A 22,223-nucleotide genomic window follows, 5' to 3' on the forward strand; every position below is an offset into this window, starting at 1 on the left:
ACCAACAGTAGCTGAATCTGGTAACATATGGTGATGGTACCAACAGTAGCTGAATCTGGTAACATATGGTGATGGTACCAACAGTAGCTGAATCTGGTAACATATGGTGATGGTACCAACAGTAGCTGAATCTGGTAACATATGGTGATATAGTACCAACAGTAGCTGAATCTGGTAACATATGGTGATGGTACCAACAGTAGCTGAATCTGGTAACATATGGTGGTGGTACCAACAGTAGCTGAATCTGGTAACATATGGTGATGGTACCAACAGTAGCTGAATCTGGTAACATATGGTGATGGTACCAACAGTAGCTGAATCTGGTAACATATGGTGATATAGTACCAACAGTAGCTGAATCTGGTAACATATGGTGATGGTACCAACAGTAGCTGAATCTGGTAACATATGGTGATATAGTACCAACAGTAGCTGAATCTGGTAACATATGGTGGTGGTACCAACAGTAGCTGAATCTGGTAACATATGGTGATAGTACCAACAGTAGCTGAATCTGGTAACATATGGTGATGGTACCAACAGTAGCTGAATCTGGTAACATATGGTGATATAGTACCAACAGTAGCTGAATCTGGTAACATATGGTGATGGTACCAACAGTAGCTGAATCTGGTAACATATGGTGATGGTACCAACAGTAGCTGAATCTGGTAACATATGGTGATAGTACCAACAGTAGCTGAATCTGGTAACATATGGTGATGGTACCAACAGTAGCTGAATCTGGTAACATATGGTGATAGTACCAACAGTAGCTGAATCTGGTAACATATGGTGATATAGTACCAACAGTAGCTGAATCTGGTAACATATGGTGATGGTACCAACAGTAGCTGAATCTGGTAACATATGGTGATATAGTACCAACAGTAGCTGAATCTGGTAACATATGGTGATGGTACCAACAGTAGCTGAATCTGGTAACATATGGTGATGGTACCAACAGTAGCTGAATCTGGTAACATATGGTGATATAGTACCAACAGTAGCTGAATCTGGTAACATATGGTGATGGTACCAACAGTAGCTGAATCTGGTAACATATGGTGATGGTACCAACAGTAGCTGAATCTGGTAACATATGGTGATGGTACCAACAGTAGCTGAATCTGGTAACATATGGAGATAGTACCAACAGTAGCTGAATCTGGTAACATATGGTGATGGTACCAACAGTAGCTGAATCTGGTAACATATGGTGATGGTACCAACAGTAGCTGAATCTGGTAACATATGGTGATGGTACCAACAGTAGCTGAATCTGGTAACATATGGTGATGGTACCAACAGTAGCTGAATCTGGTAACATATTGTGATGGTACCAACAGTAGCTGAATCTGGTAACATATGGTGATAGTACCAACAGTAGCTGAATCTGGTAACATATGGTGATGGTACCAACAGTAGCTGAATCTGGTAACATATGGTGATAGTACCAACAGTAGCTGAATCTGGTAACATATAGTGATGGTACCAACAGTAGCTGAATCTGGTAACATATGGTGATGGTACCAACAGTAGCTGAATCTGGTAACATATGGTGATGGTACCAACAGTAGCTGAATCTGGTAACATATGGTGATGGTACCAACAGTAGCTGAATCTGGTAACATATGGTGATATAGTACCAACAGTAGCTGAATCTGGTAACATATGGTGATATAGTACCAACAGTAGCTGAATCTGGTAACATATGGTGATATAGTACCAACAGTAGCTGAATCTGGTAACATATGGTGATAGTACCAACAGTAGCTGAATCTGGTAACATATGGTGATGGTACCAACAGTAGCTGAATCTGGTAACATATGGTGATATAGTACCAACAGTAGCTGAATCTGGTAACATATGGTGATGGTACCAACAGTAGCTGAATCTGGTAACATATGGTGATGGTACCAACAGTAGCTGAATCTGGTAACATATGGTGATATAGTACCAACAGTAGCTGAATCTGGTAACATATGGTGATATAGTACCAACAGTAGCTGAATCTGGTAACATATGGTGATGGTACCAACAGTAGCTGAATCTGGTAACATATGGTGATATAGTACCAACAGTAGCTGAATCTGGTAACATATGGAGATAGTACCAACAGTAGCTGAATCTGGTAACATATGGTGATATAGTACCAACAGTAGCTGAATCTGGTAACATATGGTGATGGTACCAACAGTAGCTGAATCTGGTAACATATGGTGATATAGTACCAACAGTAGCTGAATCTGGTAACATATGGTGATGGTACCAACAGTAGCTGAATCTGGTAACATATGGTGATGGTACCAACAGTAGCTGAATCTGGTAACATATGGTGATGGTACCAACAGTTGCTGAATCTGGTAACATATGGTGATAGTACCAACAGTAGCTGAATCTGGTAACATATGGTGATGGTACCAACAGTACCAACAGTAGCTGAATCTGGTAACATATGGTGATGGTACCAACAGTAGCTGAATCTGGTAACATATGGTGATGGTACCAACAGTAGCTGAATCTGGTAACATATGGTGATGGTACCAACAGTAGCTGAATCTGGTAACATATGGTGATATAGTACCAACAGTAGCTGAATCTGGTAACATATGGTGATGGTACCAACAGTAGCTGAATCTGGTAACATATGGTGGTGGTACCAACAGTAGCTGAATCTGGTAACATATGGTGATGGTACCAACAGTAGCTGAATCTGGTAACATATGGTGATATAGTACCAACAGTAGCTGAATCTGGTAACATATGGTGATATAGTACCAACAGTAGCTGAATCTGGTAACATATGGTGATATAGTACCAACAGTAGCTGAATCTGGTAACATATGGTGATAGTACCAACAGTAGCTGAATCTGGTAACATATGGTGATGGTACCAACAGTAGCTGAATCTGGTAACATATGGTGATATAGTACCAACAGTAGCTGAATCTGGTAACATATGGTGATGGTACCAACAGTAGCTGAATCTGGTAACATATGGTGATGGTACCAACAGTAGCTGAATCTGGTAACATATGGTGATATAGTACCAACAGTAGCTGAATCTGGTAACATATGGTGATATAGTACCAACAGTAGCTGAATCTGGTAACATATGGTGATGGTACCAACAGTAGCTGAATCTGGTAACATATGGTGATATAGTACCAAAAGTAGCTGAATCTGGTAACATATGGAGATAGTACCAACAGTAGCTGAATCTGGTAACATATGGTGATATAGTACCAACAGTAGCTGAATCTGGTAACATATGGTGATGGTACCAACAGTAGCTGAATCTGGTAACATATGGTGATATAGTACCAACAGTAGCTGAATCTGGTAACATATGGTGATGGTACCAACAGTAGCTGAATCTGGTAACATATGGTGATGGTACCAACAGTAGCTGAATCTGGTAACATATGGTGATGGTACCAACAGTTGCTGAATCTGGTAACATATGGTGATAGTACCAACAGTAGCTGAATCTGGTAACATATGGTGATGGTACCAACAGTACCAACAGTAGCTGAATCTGGTAACATATGGTGATGGTACCAACAGTAGCTGAATCTGGTAACATATGGTGATGGTACCAACAGTAGCTGAATCTGGTAACATATGGTGATGGTACCAACAGTAGCTGAATCTGGTAACATATGGTGATATAGTACCAACAGTAGCTGAATCTGGTAACATATGGTGATGGTACCAACAGTAGCTGAATCTGGTAACATATGGTGGTGGTACCAACAGTAGCTGAATCTGGTAACATATGGTGATATAGTACCAACAGTAGCTGAATCTGGTAACATATGGTGATGGTACCAACAGTAGCTGAATCTGGTAACATATGGTGATGGTACCAACAGTAGCTGAATCTGGTAACATATGGTGGTGGTACCAACAGTAGCTGAATCTGGTAACATATGGTGATATAGTACCAACAGTAGCTGAATCTGGTAACATATGGTGATGGTACCAACAGTAGCTGAATCTGGTAACATATAGTGGTGGTACCAACAGTAGCTGAATCTGGTAACATATGGTGATGGTACCAACAGTTGCTGAATCTGGTAACATATGGTGATAGTACCAACAGTAGCTGAATCTGGTAACATATGGTGATGGTACCAACAGTAGCTGAATCTGGTAACATATGGTGATGGTACCAACAGTACCAACAGTAGCTGAATCTGGTAACATATGGTGATGGTACCAACAGTAGCTGAATCTGGTAACATATGGTGATGGTACCAACAGTAGCTGAATCTGGTAACATATGGTGATATAGTACCAACAGTAGCTGAATCTGGTAACATATGGTGATATAGTACCAACAGTAGCTGAATCTGGTAACATATGGTGATGGTACCAACAGTAGCTGAATCTGGTAACATATAGTGATGGTACCAACAATAGCTGAATCTGGTAACATATGGTGATGGTACCAACAGTAGCTGAATCTGGTAACATATAGTGATGGTACCAACAGTAGCTGAATCTGGTAACATATGGTTATGGTACCAACAGTAGCTGAATCTGGTAACATATGGTGATGGTACCAACAGTAGCTGAATCTGGTAACATATGGTGATGGTACCAACAGTAGCTGAATCTGGTAACATATGGTGATGGTACCAACAGTAGCTGAATCTGGTAACATATGGTGATATAGTACCAACAGTAGCTGAATCTGGTAACATATGGTGATGGTACCAACAGTAGCTGAATCTGGTAACATATGGTGATATAGTACCAACAGTAGCTGAATCTGGTAACATATGGTGATGGTACCAACAGTAGCTGAATCTGGTAACATATGGTGATACAGTACCAACAGTAGCTGAATCTGGTAACATATGGTACCAACAGTAGCTGAATCTGGTAACATATGGTGATGGTACCAACAGTAGCTGAATCTGGTAACATATGGTGATGGTACCAACAGTAGCTGAATCTGGTAACATATGGTGATATAGTACCAACAGTAGCTGAATCTGGTAACATATGGTGATGGTACCAACAGTATCTGAATCTGGTAACATATGGTGATGGTACCAACAGTAGCTGAATCTGGTAACATATGGTGATGGTACCAACAGTAGCTGAATCTGGTAACATATGGTGATGGTACCAACAGTAGCTGAATCTGGTAACATATGGTGATATAGTACCAACAGTAGCTGAATCTGGTAACATATGGTGATATAGTACCAACAGTAGCTGAATCTGGTAACATATGGTGATGGTACCAACAGTAGCTGAATCTGGTAACATATGGTGATATAGTACCAACAGTAGCTGAATCTGGTAACATATGGTGATATAGTACCAACAGTAGCTGAATCTGGTAACATATGGTGATGGTACCAACAGTAGCTGAATCTGGTAACATATGGTGATGGTACCAACAGTAGCTGAATCTGGTAACATATGGTGATGGTACCAACAGTAGCTGAATCTGGTAACATATGGTGATGGTACCAACAGTAGCTGAATCGGTTAACATATGGTGATGGTACCAACAGTAGCTGAATCTGGTAACATATTGTGATATAGTACCAACAGTAGCTGAATCTGGTAACATATGGTGGTGGTACCAACAGTAGCTGAATCTGGTAACATATGGTGATATAGTACCAACAGTAGCTGAATCTGGTAACATATGGTGATAGTACCAACAGTAGCTGAATCTGGTAACATATGGTGATATAGTACCAACAGTAGCTGAATCTGGTAACATATGGTGATGGTACCAACAGTAGCTGAATCTGGTAACATATGGTGATGGTACCAACAGTAGCTGAATCTGGTAACATATAGTGATATAGTACCAACAGTAGCTGAATCTGGTAACATATAGTGATATAGTACCAACAGTAGCTGAATCTGGTAACATATGGTGATATAGTACCAACAGTAGCTGAATCTGGTAACATATGGTGATGGTACCAACAGTAGCTGAATCTGGTAACATATGGTGATGGTACCAACAGTAGCTGAATCTGCCAGCCAGGACCAGACCAAGATAGAAAGGAATCTATGAAGCCCTCCTCTCATCTTCTCACCTCTTCTCCCTCCTTTTCAAATCTCCTCACCTCTCCACTCCTCCCTCTTTCTCACCTCTCCTCTCCTCCCCTCCCCTTTTCGTCCCTGAGACACCTGTGGTCCATGTTGTCATGTTGTCTTGTGCTTCGTTATGTTGTATGTTCTGTATGTATAATCCATTCTGTTTTTCCTTCCAGAAATAGAATCTCCAAATCCAAGTTCAGGTTAGTACATATGATGTCATCACATCGCTGATTTCTCCCTTTCTCCCTTTCTCCCTTTCTCCCTTTCTCCCTTTCTCCCTTTCTCCCTTTTTCTCTCTTTCTCTCTTTCTTTCTCTCTTTGTCTCTTTCGCTCTTTCTCTCTTTCTCTCTTTCTTTCTCTCTCTCTCTCTCTCTCTCTCTCTCTCTCTCTCTCTCTTTCTCTCTTTCTTTCATCCCTTCTGGCTGCTGGATGGACCTGTATGTGTGTGTGAGTGTGCGTGTGGGTGTACAGTACCAGTCAAAAGTTTGGATACACCTACTCATTCAAGGGTTTTTCTTTATTTTACTATTTTCTACATTGTAGAATAATAGTGAAGACATCAAAACTATGAAATAGCACATATGGAATCATGTAGTAACCAAATATATTTTATATTTGAGATTCTTCAAAGTATCCACCCTTTGCCTTGACAGCTTTGCACACTCTTGGCATTCTCTCAACCAGCTTCATGAGGTAGTCACCTGGAATGCATTTCATCAACAGGTATGCCTTGGTCAAAGTTAATTTGTGGAATTTCTTTCCTTCTTAATGCGTTTGAGCCAATCAGTTGTGTTGTGACAAGGTAGGGGTGGTATGCAGAAGATAGCCCTATTTGGTGAAGGACCAAGTCCATATTATGGCAAGAACAGCTCAAAGAAGCAAAGAGAAACGATAGTCCATCATTACTTTAAGACATGAAGGTCAGTCAATACGGAAAATGTCAAGTACTTTGAAAGTTTCTTCAAGTGCAGTCGCAAAAACCATCAAGCACTATGATGAAACTGGCTCTAATAAGGACCGCCACAGGAAAGGAAGACCCAGTTACCAGCCTCAGAAATTGTAGCCCAAATAAATGCTTCACAGAGTTCAAGTAACAGACACATTACAACATCAACTGTTCAGAGGAGACAGTGTGAATCAGGCCTTCATGGTCAAATTTCTGCAAAGAAACCACTACTAAAGGACACCAATAAGAAGAGACCTGCTTGGGCCAAGAAACACGAGCAATGAACATTAGACTGGTGGAAATCTGTCCTTTTATTTTCAACAGGACAATGACTCAACACAACTCCAGGCTGTGTAGGGGCTATTTGACCAAGATGGAGAGTGATAGAGTGCTGCATCAGATGACCTGGCCTCCACAATCACCCGACCTCAACCCAATTGAGATGGTTTGTGATGAGTTGGACCTCAGAGTGAAGGAAAAGCAGCCAACAAGTGCTCAGCATGTGTGTGAACTCCTTCAAGACTGTTGGAAATGCATTCCAGGTGGAGCTGGTTGAGAGAATGCCAAGAATGTGCAAAGCTGTCATCAAGGCAAAGGGTGGCTACTTTGAAGAATCTAAAATCTAAAATATATTTTGATTTGTTTAACACATTTTTGTGTCCCATGTGATGTGCACCTTGTTCCTTGTTCCTCTATCAATGTGTGCCATGACTTGCCTACACAGAATCATGTACCTGTAGTTTCCATGACAATCACAATCAGGGAAGGTTCCAGAATAAAGATTCATTCCAAAAGCTGAAGTTGCGGAGCCAATAGAATGCATGGTAGAATTAATGACAATTTATTTATCTTCCAGGTGAGGTCCCTATTGGTCCCTTGCCAGACACTTCTCAGATAGCCCGTTATTGTTTTCAGTGTCTGTGTCCCAAATGGCACCCTATTCCCTACATAGTGCACTACTTTTATGGGTCCTGGTCAAAAGTAGTGCCCTACATAGGGAATAGGGTACCATGTGGGATGTAACCAGTGTTATTCTGTCCATTGCTGTTATGTTATCTATCTCTGGTGTAACATTAGTGCTCTACAGACTCTTATGAATCATGTCAGGAGACAGTGGGCTCTAAACCACCTGTTGGTCTTAGTTGAACCGCTGCCTAATGTCCCCTTCACAGCTCCTCTCCTTTCTACTGCTCATCCCTCCCCTGAGAGACTGACTCCCTGCTCTGTTTCAAGACACAGTCCAACGTTCTCCAGCCTGCTGCACTGCTGCATGTCATGATCATTTGTTCACTTACTGAAACTGAGAAAATATTGCTCTTCTTCCTCTCCTCTTCCTCTTTTCTTGCTCTCCTCTTCCTCTCCTCTTCCTCTCCTCTTCCCTCCTCTTCCTCTCCTCTTCCTCTCCTCTTCCTCTCCTCTTCCTTTTCCTCTCCTCTTCCTCTCCTCTTCCTCTCCTCTTCCCTTCCTCTCTTCTTCCTCTCCTCTTCCTCTCCTCTTCCTCTCCTCTTCCTTTTCCTCTCCTCTTCCTCTCCTCTTCCTCTCCTCTTCCCTTCCTCTCTTCTTCCTCTCCTCTTCCTCTCCTCTTCCTCTCCTCTTCCTTTTCCTCTCCTCTTCCTCCTCTCTTCCTCCTCTCTTCCTCCTCTCTTCCTCCTCTCTACCTCTCCTCTTCCTCTCTTCTCCATCTTTCCCCTTCCACTTCCTTTCTCCCCTTCTCTCCTCTCTCTCTCCCCCCTCTCTTTCCCTCTGTCTGTCTTTCTCCCCTTCTCTCTCTCTCTCTCTCTCCCCCCTCTCTTTCCCTCTGTCTGTCTTTCTCCCCTTCTCTCTCTCCCTCTCTCTCCCCCCTCTCTTTCCCTCTGTCTGTCTTTCTCCCCTTCTCTCCTCTCCCTCTCCCTCTCTCGCTCTCTCTCTCTCTCTCTCCCTCCCTACAGTCGGTACTCACGGCGGTGGAACCGTCTGTGTCGTCGTAAGTGTCGAGCGGGGGTCAAATCCAGTGTGTTCTATTGGCTGGTGATCTTCCTGGTCTTCCTCAACACTCTAACCATCGCTTCCGAACACCATAAACAGGCTGACTGGCTCACAGATGCCCAAGGTACTGACACATCAATACCACCTTCAGAACACCATAAACAGGCTGACTGGCTCACAGAGGACCAAGGTACTGACACATCAATGCCACCTTCAGAACACCATAAACAGGCTGACTGGCTCACAGAGGACCAAGGTACTGACACATCAATACCACCTTCAGAACACCATAAACAGGCTGACTGGCTCACAGAGGACCAAGGTACTGACACATCAATACCACCTTCAGAACACCATAAACAGGCTGACTGGCTCACAGAGGACCAAGGTACTGACACATCAATACCACCTTCAGAACACCATAAACAGGCTGACTGGCTCACAGATGCCCAAGGTACTGACACATCAATACCACCTTCAGAACACCATAAACAGGCTGACTGGCTCACAGAGGACCAAGGTACTGACACATCAATACCACCTTCAGAACACCATAAACAGGCTGACTGGCTCACAGATGCCCAAGGTACTGACACATCAATACCACCTTCAGAACACCATAAACAGGCTGACTGGCTCACAGAGGACCAAGGTACTGACACATCAATACCACCTTCAGAACACCATAAACAGGCTGACTGGCTCACAGAGGACCAAGGTACTGACACATCAATACCAGTTGTTGGGGTACGCCCACACCATTCTGTTGTTGGGGTACGCCCACACCATTCTGTTTTTGGGGTACGCCCACACCATTCTGTTGTTGGGGTACGCCCACACCATTCTGTTGTTGGGGTACGACCACACCATTCTGTTGTTGGGGTACAACCACACCATTCTGTTGTTGGGGTACGACCACACCATTCTGTTGTTGGGGTACGCCCACACCATTCTGTTGTTGGGGTACGCCCACACCATTCTGTTGTTGGGGTACGACCACACCATTCTGTTGTTGGGGTACGACCACACCATTCTGTTGTTGGGGTACGACCACACCATTCTGTTGTTGGGGTACGACCACACCATTCTGTTGTTGGGGTACGACCACACCATTCTGTTGTTGGGGTACGACCACACCATTCTGTTGTTGGGGTACGACCACACCATTCTGTTGTTGGGGTACGCCCACACCATTCTGTTGTTGGGGTACGACCACACCATTCTGTTGTTGGGGTACGACCACACCATTCTGTTGTTGGGGTACGACCACACCATTCTGTCGTTGGGGTACGACCACACCATTCTGTTGTTGGGGTACGACCACACCATTCTGTTGTTGGGGTACGCCCACACAATTCCAACACAGAAAAGCTTCTTTATAACGAACTTAATGACCTTTTCTGTAAGGAAAACAATTTCACTCAATTCTAGGTCATATTCCATATAAATCTGTAAATACTGGACAGTTACTTTAAGATATATACCCTCACCAACCTCTCTCCCTCTCTCTCTCGCCTCCTTTCTCTCTCTCTCTGTCTCTCTCGGTCCCTCTCTCTTTCTCTCTCCCCCTCTCTCTCTCTCTCTCTCTCTCTCTCTCTCTCTCTCTCTCTCTCTCTCTCCTCAGACATAGCCAACAAGGTCCTGCTGGCATTGTTTACAGGGGAGATGCTGTTAAAGATGTACAGCCTGGGTCTACAGGCCTACTTCGTGTCTCTGTTCAACCGCTTTGACAGCTTCGTGGTGTGTGGAGGCATCCTGGAGACCATTCTGGTGGAGACCAAGATCATGTCCCCGCTAGGCATCTCTGTGCTGCGCTGCGTGCGCCTTCTACGCATCTTCAAAATCACAAGGTATAGTACCACATAACACAGTCGCTAGGCATCTCTGTTCTGCGTACGCCTTCTACGCATCTTCAAAATCATAAGGTATAGTACCACATAACACAGTCGCTAGGCATCTCTGTTCTGCGTACGCCTTCTACGCATCTTCAAAATCATAAGGTATAGTACCACATAACACAGTCACTACTACATTAAAGCTAAATAAAAGACTGTGTCCCATTCTGTGGGGTAAAGAAAGCTGGAAGACAGTTCCTATGTGTATGGATGAGTCCCAAATGGCACCCTATTCCCTATGTAGTGGACTACTGTTAACCAGAGCCCTATTTCCTATATAGTGGACTACTGTTAAACAGAGCCCTATATTTACATTTTAGTCATTTAGCAGACACTCTTATCAAGAGCGACTTACAGTAGTGAATGCATACATTTCATACAATTTTTTTTTTTTTTTCCCGTACTGGTCCCCCGTGGGAATCGAACCCACAACCCTGGCGTTGCAAACACCATGCTCTACCAACTGAGCCACACGTAGTAGAGTGGACCACTTCTAACCAGAGCCCTATTCCCTACATAGTGGACTACTATTAAACAGAGCCCTATTCCCTATATAGTACACTACATTTCACCAGAGCCCTATTCCCTACATAGTGCACTACTGTCGATCTGCTGTGGCTTTGCGAACAGCAACGTAAAATGACCTTCCATCTAGCAACAGTCGACATGTTATCCATGACTAACGCCTACAGTTTCCATCAGTCACCATCCAATGGTACTTGTCCTCTCTCTATCACACTATCCATGTTACAATACCGTATGAGGAAGCGAAGGGAACACATTTTTAGTTGAGCGGATCCATTTCATTTCACCGTTAATGAGTTTTGAATTGTGGATAATGAAGTGTGCTGACAGGGTTCACTAAATTCCAATAATATAGTAATGTAGCTTTCAGCTAGTTCTACTGAGGCTATACAGTACATTGGTGCTGCTGGTGGACTCCATCACACAACTGCTCTCTCCATGGTTGTGTCCCAAACGGTACCATATGCCCTATAAACAGTTGAAATCGGAAGTTTACATACACCTTAGCCAAATACATTTAAACTCAGTTTTTCACAATTCCTGACATTTAATCCGAGTAAAAATTCCCTGTCTTAGGTCAGTTAGGATCACCACTTTATTTTAAGAATGTGAAATGTCAGAATAATAGTAGAGAGAATTATTTATTTCAGCTTTTATTTCTTTCATCACATTCCCAGTGGGTCAGAAGTTTACATACACTCAATTAGTATTTGGTAGCATTGCCTTTAAATTGTTTAACTTGGGTCAAACGTTTCGGGTAGCCTTCCACAAGCTTCCTACAATAAGTAGGGTGAATTTTGGCCCATTCCTCCTGACAGAGCTGGTGTAACTGAGTCAGGTTTGTAGGCCTCCTTGCTCGCACACGCTTTTTCAGTTCTGCCCACCAATTTTCTATAGGATTGAGGTCAGGGCTTTGTGATGGCCACTCCAATACCTTGACTTTGTTATCCTTAAGCCATTTTGCTACAACTTTGTAAGTATGCTTGGGGTCATTGTCCATTTGGAAGACCCATTTGCGACCAAGCTTTAACTTTCTGACTGATGTCTTGAGATGTTGCTTCAATATACCCACATCATTTTCCATCCTCATGATGCAATCTATTTTGTGAAGTGCACCAGTCCCTCCTGCAGCAAAGCACTCCCACAACATGATGCTGCCACCCCTGTGCTTCACGGTTGGGATGGTGTTCTTTGGCTTGCAAGCCTCCCCCTTTTTCCTCCAAACATAACGATGGTCATTATGGCCAAACAGTTCTATTTTTGTTTCATCAGACCAGAGGACATTTCTCCAAAAAGTACGATCTTTGTCCCCATGTGCAGTGCAGTCTTTTTTATGGCGGTTTTGGAGCAGTGGCTTCTTCCTTGCTGAGCAGCCTTTCAGGTTACGTCGATATAGGACTCGTTTTCCTGTGGATATAAATACTTTTGTACCTGTTTCCTCCAGCATCTTCACAAGGTCCTTGGCTGTTGTTCTGGGATTGATTTGCACTTTTTGCACCAAAGTACGTTCATCTCTAGGAGACAGAACGCGTCTCCTTCCTGAGCGGTATGATGGCTGTGTGGTCCCATGGTGTTTATACTTGCGTACTATTGTTTGTACAGATGAACGTGGTACCTTCAGATGTTTGGAAATTGCTCCCAATGATGAACCAGACTTGTGGAGGTCTGCAATTGTTTTTCTGAGGTCTTGGTTGATTTCTTTTGATTTTCCCATGATGTCAAGCAAAGAGGCACTGAGTTTGAGAAGGTAGGCCTTGAAATATATCCATAGGTACACCTCCAATTGACTCAAATGATGGCAATTAGCCTAACAGAAACTTCTAAAGCCATGACATCATTTTCTGGAATTTTCCAAGCTGTTTAAAGGCACAGTCAACTTAGTGTATGTAAACTTCTGACCCACTGGAACTGTGATACAGTGAATCTGTTTGTAAACAATTGTTGGAAAAATGACTTGTGTCATGCACAAAGTAGATGTCCTAACTGACCAGAGGTCAAAGGTCCTCTTTCTTCTTCACTTTAAAGCCACGTGTATAACAGGTGCCTCCCTCCCTTCCTCCTGGCCACCACTACTAATCTCAGAGTTTAGTTTAACTCACCCTCCATGTTTACCTTTACCCCTGACCCCTATTCAGAGGACACAAGAGGAGGAGAGAGGGTAGAGAGAGAGGGGAGAGGAGGAGAGATTTGGTGAGAGAGGGGAGAGATGGGGTGAGAGAGAGGAGAGGAGGAGAGAGGGTAGAGGACAGAGAGTTGAGTCAACAGTGGAGTAGAGAGGAGAAAGGAGGAGAAAGAGGGGAGAGGAGAGGAGGAGGGGGAGAGAGGAGTGGAGGAGGGGGTAGGGAGGAGAGGAGGAGGGGGAGAGAGGAGTGGAGGAGGGGGTAGGGAGGAGAGGAGGAGGGGGAGAGAGGAGTGGAGGAGGGGGGTAGGGAGGAGAGGAGGAGGGGGAGAGAGGAGTGGAGGAGGGGGTAGGGAGGAGAGGAGGAGGGGGAGAGAGGAGTGGAGGAGGGGGTAGGGAGGAAGGGAGGAGGGGGTAGGGAGGAAGGGAGGAGGGGGTAGGGAGGAAGGGAGGTATTGGTATTTTATTAGGATCCTAACTGTTGCGAAAGCTGCAGATGCTCTTCCTGGGGTCCACACAAAACATGAAACATAATACAGAACATCAATAGACAAGAACAGCTCAAGGACAGGACTACATGAATTTAAAAAAGGCACACGTAGCCTACATATCAATACATACACACAAACTATCTAGATCAAACCATCTGGGTCAAATAGGGGAGAGACGTTGTGCCGTGAGGGGTTGATTTATCTGTTTTTTTAAACCAGGTTTGCTGTTCACTTGAGCAATATGAGATGGAAGGAAGTTCCATGCAATAATATCTCTATATACTGTAACTGTACACTTTCTTGAATTTGTTCTGGATTTGGGGACTGTGAAAAGACCCCTGGTGGCATGTCTGGTGGGGTAAGTGTGTGTGTCAGAGCTGTGTGTAAGGTGACCTTGCAAACAATTTTCACAATAATGTTTCTAATAAAAATAAGTGATGCAGTCAGTCTTTCCTCAACTCTTAGCCAAGAGAGACTGGCAGCATAGTATTTATATCAGCCCTCTGATTACAATGAAGAGCAAGACGTGCCACTCTGTTCTGGGCCAGCTGCAGCTTAACTAGGTCTTTCTTAGCAGCACTTGACCACATGGCTGGACAATAATCAAGATAAGACAAAACTAGAGCCTGCAGGACTTGCTTTGTGGATTGTGGTGTCAAAAAAAGCACAACATATTTTTATTACAGACAGACCTCTCCCCATCTTTACAACCATAGAATCTATATGTTTTGACCATGACAGTTTACAATCTAAGGTAACGCCAAGTCATTTAGTCTCCTCAACTTGTTCAACAGCCACACCATTCATTACCAGATTCAGCTGAGGTCTAGAGCTTAGGGAATGATTTGTACCAAATACAATGCTCTTAGTTTTAGAGATGTTCAGGACCAGTTAATTACTGGCCATCCATTCCAAAACTGACTGAAACTCCTTGTTCAGGGTTTCAGAGACTTCATTAGCTATGGTTGATTCATTCTATAGCTAGAGGACTCCTGACATCTCCAGGAGTGATGAATATAATGTTGTTGTCTAGTACTGTCTTTCTGCTAGCTAGGGCCAACTACTTTAAGTGCTACCGGTCTTCCCAGTGTCCTACTTGGTGTGTGAACTGCTCATCATTTGCAGATAGTTGTTGACCTCCTTTTTACTAGAGGCTGCTCGCCTACTAATCTCACTGCAACCTCCCTCCAGATCTCTGTTCTCCTACTAATCTCACTGCAACCTCCCTCCAGATCTCTGTTCTCCTACTAATCTCACTGCAACCCCCCTCCAGGTCTCTGTTCTCCTACTAATCTCACTCTAACCCCCCTCCAGGTCTCTGGTCTCCTACTAATCTCACTGTAACCCCCTCCTCCAGGTCTCTGTTCTCCTACTAATCTCACTGTAACCCCCCTCCAGATCTCTGTTCTCCTACTAATCTCACTGCAACCTCCCTCCAGATCTCTGTTCTCCTACTAATCTCACTGCCACCCCACTCCAGATCTCTGTTCTCCTACTAATCTCACTGCAACCCCCCCTCCAGATCTCTGTTCTCCTACTAATCTCACTGCAACCCCCCTCCAGGTCTCTGTTCTCCTACTAATCTCACTGCAACCCCACTCCAGATCTCTGTTCTCCTACTAATCTCACTGCAACCCCCCTCCAGATCTCTGTTCTCCTACTAATCTCACTGCAACCTCCCTCCAGATCTCTGTTCTCCTACTAATCTCACTGCAACCCGCCTCCAGGTCTCTGTTCTCCTACTAATCTCACTGCAACCCCCCTCCAGATCTCTGTTCTCCTACTAATCTCACTGCAACCCGCCTCCAGATCTCTGTTCTCCTACTAATCTCACTGTAACCCCCCTCCAGGTCTCTGTTCTCCTACTAATCTCACTGCAACCCCCCTCCAGATCTCTATTCTCCTACTAATCTCACTGTAACCCCCCTCCAGATCTCTGATCACTACTTTGTTTCCTTTTCTGTCTCCCTTTCCTCCAACCCTAACCACTCAGCCCCTACCTTCTCTCTCTATCTCACTCCCACTACTATCTCCTCTTCTATCCTATCTTCTCTCCCTTCTGCTAAATGCTTCTCCCTCCTGTCAGAGGATTCTGCCTCTTCAATCCTACTCTCCTCCCTTTCCGCATCCTATGACTCGCACTGTCCCCTTTCTTCCCGGCCGGTTCGGCCCTCCCCTCCTGCTTCGTGGCTAAGGGACTCATTGCGAGCTTACAGAACAGGGCTGCAGGCAGCTGAGCGAAAATGGAGGAAAACTAAACTTCTGGAGGACTATCATCCTTTCACACCCTCCTCTCTACCTTCTCTTTCTCTGTATCTTCTTCTAAAGCCACTTTCTACCACTCTAAATGTCATATGTCTGCCTCTAACCCTAGGAAACTCTTTTCGACCTTGTCCTCCCTCCTTAATCCTCCACCCTCTCCCTCCTCCCTCTCTGCGGAAAAAGGTTGACGACATCTGCTGCTCATTCACTCAGCCTATTGAGTCCACTGGTCTCCCTCACACAGAACTACCCTACGCCTTGACCTCTTTCTCCCCTCTCTATCCAGATGACTTCCTGTTGTCTGGCTGCCCGACAACCTGCCCACTCGATCCCATCCCCTTCTCCGTTCTCCAGACCATCTCTGGAGACTTTCTCCCATTCCTCACTTCCCTCATCCCTGACAACTGGCTACGTCTCCTCTGACTTCAAAATGGCCCGAGTTGCTTCCCTCCTCAAGAAACTTGACTCATCTGACGTCAAAAACTATAGATCTGTATCCCTTCTTTCTTTTCTTTCCAAAATACTTCAGCGTTCTGTCTCTGATCAACTTCCTCGTTATCTCTCTCAGAACAATCTTCTTGAACCTAACTAGTCAGGCTTCAGGACGGGTCACTCAACCGAGACTGCTCTTCGCTGTGTCACGGAGGCTCTCCGCACTGCCAAAGCTGACTCACTCTCCTCTGTTCTCATCCTCCTAGATATATCCACTGCCTTCGACACTGGGAACCATCAGATCCTCCTCTCAACCCTCTCAGGGCTGGTTGTCTCAAGCTCTGTACACTCTGCATCCTATCTGGCAGGCCGCTCCTACCAGGTGACATGCAGAGGATCTGTGTCTGCACCACATACTCTCACTACTGGTGTCCCCCAGGGCTCGATTCTAGACCCTCTTCTCTCTATACACCAAGTCACTCGGCTCCGTCATATCCTCACATGGTCTCTCCAATCATTGCTATGCAGATGTCACTCAACAACTTTTTGCCTTCCCGCCTTCTGACACCAAGGTGGCAACACACATCTCTGGTTGCCTGGCTGATACCTCAACTGGGATGTCAGCCCACCACCTAAAGCTCAACCTCGACAAGATGGAACTGCTCTTCCTCCCGTGGACGACCTGCCCGCTCAAAGACCTCTCCGTCACGGTTGACAACTCTACAGTGTCACCCTCCCAGAGTGCAAAGAACCTTGGCGTGGCCCTGGACAACACCCTGTTGTTCTCTGCAAACGTCAAAACAGTGACCTGTTCCTGCAGGTTCATGCACTACAACATCCGTAGAGTAAGACCCTACCTCACACAGGAAGCGGTGCAGGTCCTAATCCAGGCACACGTCCTCTCCCGTCTGGACTACTGCATCTCGCTGTTGGCTGGGCTCCCTGCCTGTGCCATCAAACCCCTGCAACTTATCCAGAATGCTTCCAGCCGAAGCTCGCATCCACTACAAGACCATGGTGTTTACCTACGGAACAGCAAGAGGAACTGCCCCTCCCTACCTTCAGGCTCTGATCAAACCCTACACTCCAACCTGAGTACTCTGTTCTGCCACCTCAGGTCTCTTGGTCCTCCCACCCCTATGGGAGGGCAGCTCCCGCTCAGCCCACATAGCTCTTCTATGTCCTGGCACCCCAATGGTGGAACCAGCTTCTCCCTGAAGCTAGGAGAGCAGAGTCCCTGGTCATCTTCCCAAAACATCTGAAACCCTACCTCATCAAACAGTATCTTACATGATCCTCCTCCTCACCTCAAAAAAACTTAACCAGGACTTGCACTTGACCCCCCCCTGCCAACTCTACTGATAGCTACGTTATTGAAAAAAATGACTTTAGAATTCAAACTTAAAATGTTTTTAGTTCATTATTAGTTTTTTTATGGATGAATATGACGGCTCACTGTTCATTGTTGACATTTTCTGCCTAAGTTTGCCCACTTTGCCAATGAACTAATCATTCAAATAATTGCCAACATCAAATGGTTTTGTGATTAATAAGCCATCTGATTCGATGAAAGATGGAGTTGAATTTGTCGTTCTGCCCATAAAACTTTTTTTTCTCCATCATTCTTTAGATCATTGATCTTGGCTTCATAATACAGTTTCTTCTTCTTTTTGTTGAGTTTAGTCACATAATTTCTCAATTTGCAGTAAGTCAGCCAGTCAGATGTGCAGACAGACATATTATCTCATTTCAACCATACAGTTTTTCACTTCCTTATCAATCCATGGAGTTCTAACTGTCAGTTTAACAGGTACATGCTTATCAATAATCGGATAGAAGCAATTTCACAAAGTGCAGCGTCTGGATGCTCCGTATTAATCACATCAGACCAACAAATATGTTTAACATCATACACACTCGTTTGTATGATCTCTTAAACACTGTTTTAGCCCAGCTGTTGGAACCTTTTTTTAGGGGGGAGATCAGATAGATTGTAGCTTCCATCTATGTAATTGTCTGCATCATTTCTAATCCCCCATATATATATTTCATAGTTTTGAAATCTTCACTATTATTCTACAATTTAAAAAATGGTAAAAAATTATTAAAAACCTTTGAATGAGTTGGTATGTCCAAACTTTTGACTGGTGCTGTATAATAGCAACTCCTCCCCCATAAGTATCCCTGTCTCTTCTATAGATGTTATATCCTTGTATTGCTACTGCTAAACTCAGCAAAAAAATCCAAATAACTTCACAGATCTTCATTGTAAAGGGTTTCCCATACTTGTTCAATGAACCATAAACAATTAATGAACATGCACCTGTGGAACGGTTGTTAAGACACTAACTGCTTACAGACGGTAGGCAATTAAGGTCACAGTTATGAAAACTTAGGACACTAAAGAGGCCTTTCTACTGACTCTGATAAACACCAAAAGACAGATGTCCAGGGTCCCTGCTCATCTGCGTGAATGTGCCTTAAAAATGCTGCAAGGAGGCATGAGGACTGCAGATGTGGCCAGGGCAATAAATTGCAATGTCTGTACTGTGAGACGCCTAAGACAGCGCTACAGGGAGACAGGGCGGACAGCTGATCGTCCTCACAGTGGCAGACCACGTGTAACAACACCTGCACAGGATCGGTACATCCGAACATCACACCTGCGGGACAGGTACAGGATGGCAACAACCACGGCCCGAGTTACACCAGGAATGCACAATCCCTCCATCAGTGCTCAGACTGTCCGTAAAAGGCTGAGAGAGGCTGGACTGAGGGCTTGTAGGCCTGTTGTAAGGCAGGTCTTCACCAGACATCACCAGCAATAATGTCGCCTATGGGCACAAACCACCGTCGCTGGACCAGACAGGACTAGCAAAAAGTGCTCTTCACTGACGAGTCACAGTTTTGTCTCACCAGGGGTGATGGACAGAGTCACGTTTATCGTCGAAGGAATGAGCGTTACACCGAGGCCTGTACTCTGGTGCAGGATCGATTTGGAGGTGGAGGGTCCATCATGGTCTGGAGCGGTGTGTCACAGCATCATCGGACTGAACTTGTTGTCATTGCAGGCAATCTCAACGCTGTGCGTTACAGGGAAGACATCCTCCTCCCTCATGTGGTACCCTTCCTGCAGGCTCATCCTGACATGACCCTCCAGCATGACAATGCCACCAGCCATACTGCTCATTCTGTGAGTGATTTCCTGCAAGACAGGAATGTCAGTGTTCTGCCATGGCCAGCGAAGAGCCCGGATCTCAATCCCATTGAGCACGTCTGGGACCTGTTGGATCGGAGGGTGAGGGCTTGGGCCATTCTCCCAAGAAATGTCCGGGAACTTGCAGGTGGCTTGGTGGAAGAGTGGGGTAACATCTCACAGCTAGAACTGGCAAATCTGGTGCAGTCCATGAGGAGGAGATGCACAGCAGTACTTAATGCAGCTGGTGGCCACACCAGATACTGACTGTTACTTTTAATTTTGACCCCCCCCTTTTTTCAGGGACACATTATTCCCTTTCTGTTTGTCATGTCTGTGGAACTTGTTCAGTTTATGTCTCAGTTGTTGAATCTTGTTATGTTCATACAAATATTTACACATGTTAAGTTTGCTGAAAATAAATGCAGTTGACAGTGAGAGGATGTTTATTTTTTTTGCTGAGTTTATATCATCAAATGAATTATCTAAGTGAGTTTCAGAAATGGCTAATATATGAATGTTATCTGATGTTAGCAAGTTATTGATTTCATGAACCTTATTTCTACGGCTACATATATTAATATGGGCTATATTCAGCCCTTTTGTCACACTTGTCGTAGGATGAAGCGGACCCAAAGTGCAGTGTGATTATCGTTCCACATATTTTATTGAACTGTGAAACTATGCAACACAACAACAAACCGTGACGCAGCGGTGAAACATGCACTAACTCAAAAACAATCTCCCACAAACCCAGGTGGGAAAAACACCTACTTAAGTATGATCTCCAATTAGAGACAACGATGACCAGCTGCCTCTAATTGGAGATCATCCCAAACAAAAACCCAACATAGAAATACAAAACTAGAACATAACAACATAGAAAATCTAAACTAGAAGAAAAAAAACAGTCACGCCCTGACCTACCCTACCATAGAAAATAACAGCTTTCTATGGTCAGGACGTGACACCTTTCCTGAGGGGCTTATCAGAGATAGACATAATATGGAAAAGAACAAACAAAGCAAGAGAAAAAAGAACACATTTAGCAGTCCATTAATCAATTGGTGTGTAAGTGTGTGTGTGTGTGTGTGTGTGTGTGTGTGTGTGTGTGTGTGTGTGTGTGTGTGTGTGTGTGTGTGTGTGTGTGTGTGTGTGTGTGTGTGTGTGTGTGTGTGTGTGCTGCGGGGTTGAAGCTACGAACCCATAGGCTTGGTTCTCTAATCCCTTCCAGGCTTTTGGGAGGGAGGGTGGACAATGAGCCTTTTATATCGGATATAAGCAATATCCCCAAGCGCTCTGGCAGCTTTCATGCCCAGGATAAGTTATATTCTCCATTGGAGCACAGCTTCAGGATAATCTTTGTTGAGAGAGATGTACGTTCCCCTCAAGTTATTGGCTCTTTCCAGAACCGCTACCTTATCCTTGAACCTCAAGAACTTGAATACTATCGGCCTGGGCCTGTCTGTGTGTGTATGTTTGTGTGTGTGTGTGTCAGTTTATCAGAAGATCTACAGGTCTCCTAGCCAGTCCCCTGAGAGGACAGGTGTGTTTGTGTTCATGTGTGCTTTCCTAGTCTTCCTATACGGGTGAGTCCCACCCTGTGTTGTGTCTTTACTATGGACTAAGTGATATATGACATGCTATTTTATCAAATCAATGGTCTCTTCTCATCACTGTCTGGTCTCTTCTCTCTAGTTACTGTCTGGTCTCTTCTCTCTAGTCACTGTCTGGTCTCTTCTCTCTAGTTACTGTCTGGTCTCTTCTCTCTAGTCACTGTCTGGTCTCTTCTCTCTAGTCACTGTCTGGTCTCTTCTCTCTAGTCACTGTCTGGTCTCTTCTCTCTAGTCACTGTCTGGTCTCTTCTCTCTAGTCACTGTCTGGTCTCTTCTCTCTAGTCACTGTCTGGTCTCTTCTCTCTAGTCACTGTCTGGTCTCTTCTCTCTAGTCACTGTCTGGTCTCTTCTCTCTAGGCACTGTCTGGTCTCTTCTCTCTAGTCACTGTCTGGTCTCATCTCTCCCTCTCTCTACACATCCTGTCAGCATGGGCCTGTGACTGTCTGGTCTCTTCTCTCCCTCTCTCTACACATCCTGTCAGCATGGGCCTGTGACTGTCTGGTCTCATCTCTCCCTCTCTCTACACATCCTGTCAGCATGGGCCTGTGACTGTCTGGTCTCTTCTCTCCCTCTCTCTACACATCCTGTCAGCATGGGCCTGTGACTGTCTGGTCTCTTCTCTCCCTCTCTCTACACATCCTGTCAGCATGGGCCTGTGACTGTCTGAATGTTGACCTGCTAGACTGACAC

General features: G+C 44.6%; 1 protein-coding gene across 1 annotated transcript in view; it reads left to right on the forward strand.

Moving 5' to 3' along the window:
- Nucleotides 1-22,223, forward strand: part of LOC115186324 (voltage-dependent L-type calcium channel subunit alpha-1C) — a 45,725-nt gene that overhangs the window by 14,992 nt on the left and 8,510 nt on the right. Inside the window, exons 4-6 of the mRNA XM_029746006.1 lie at nucleotides 6,259-6,285; nucleotides 8,960-9,120; nucleotides 10,621-10,846. Coding sequence (XP_029601866.1) covers nucleotides 6,259-6,285; nucleotides 8,960-9,120; nucleotides 10,621-10,846 — 414 coding nt within the window. The remainder of the gene's footprint in view (nucleotides 1-6,258; nucleotides 6,286-8,959; nucleotides 9,121-10,620; nucleotides 10,847-22,223) is intronic.

The sequence above is a fragment of the Salmo trutta genome, unplaced genomic scaffold (genome assembly GCF_901001165.1).
Source record: "Salmo trutta unplaced genomic scaffold, fSalTru1.1, whole genome shotgun sequence".
NCBI lineage: Eukaryota > Metazoa > Chordata > Actinopteri > Salmoniformes > Salmonidae > Salmo > Salmo trutta.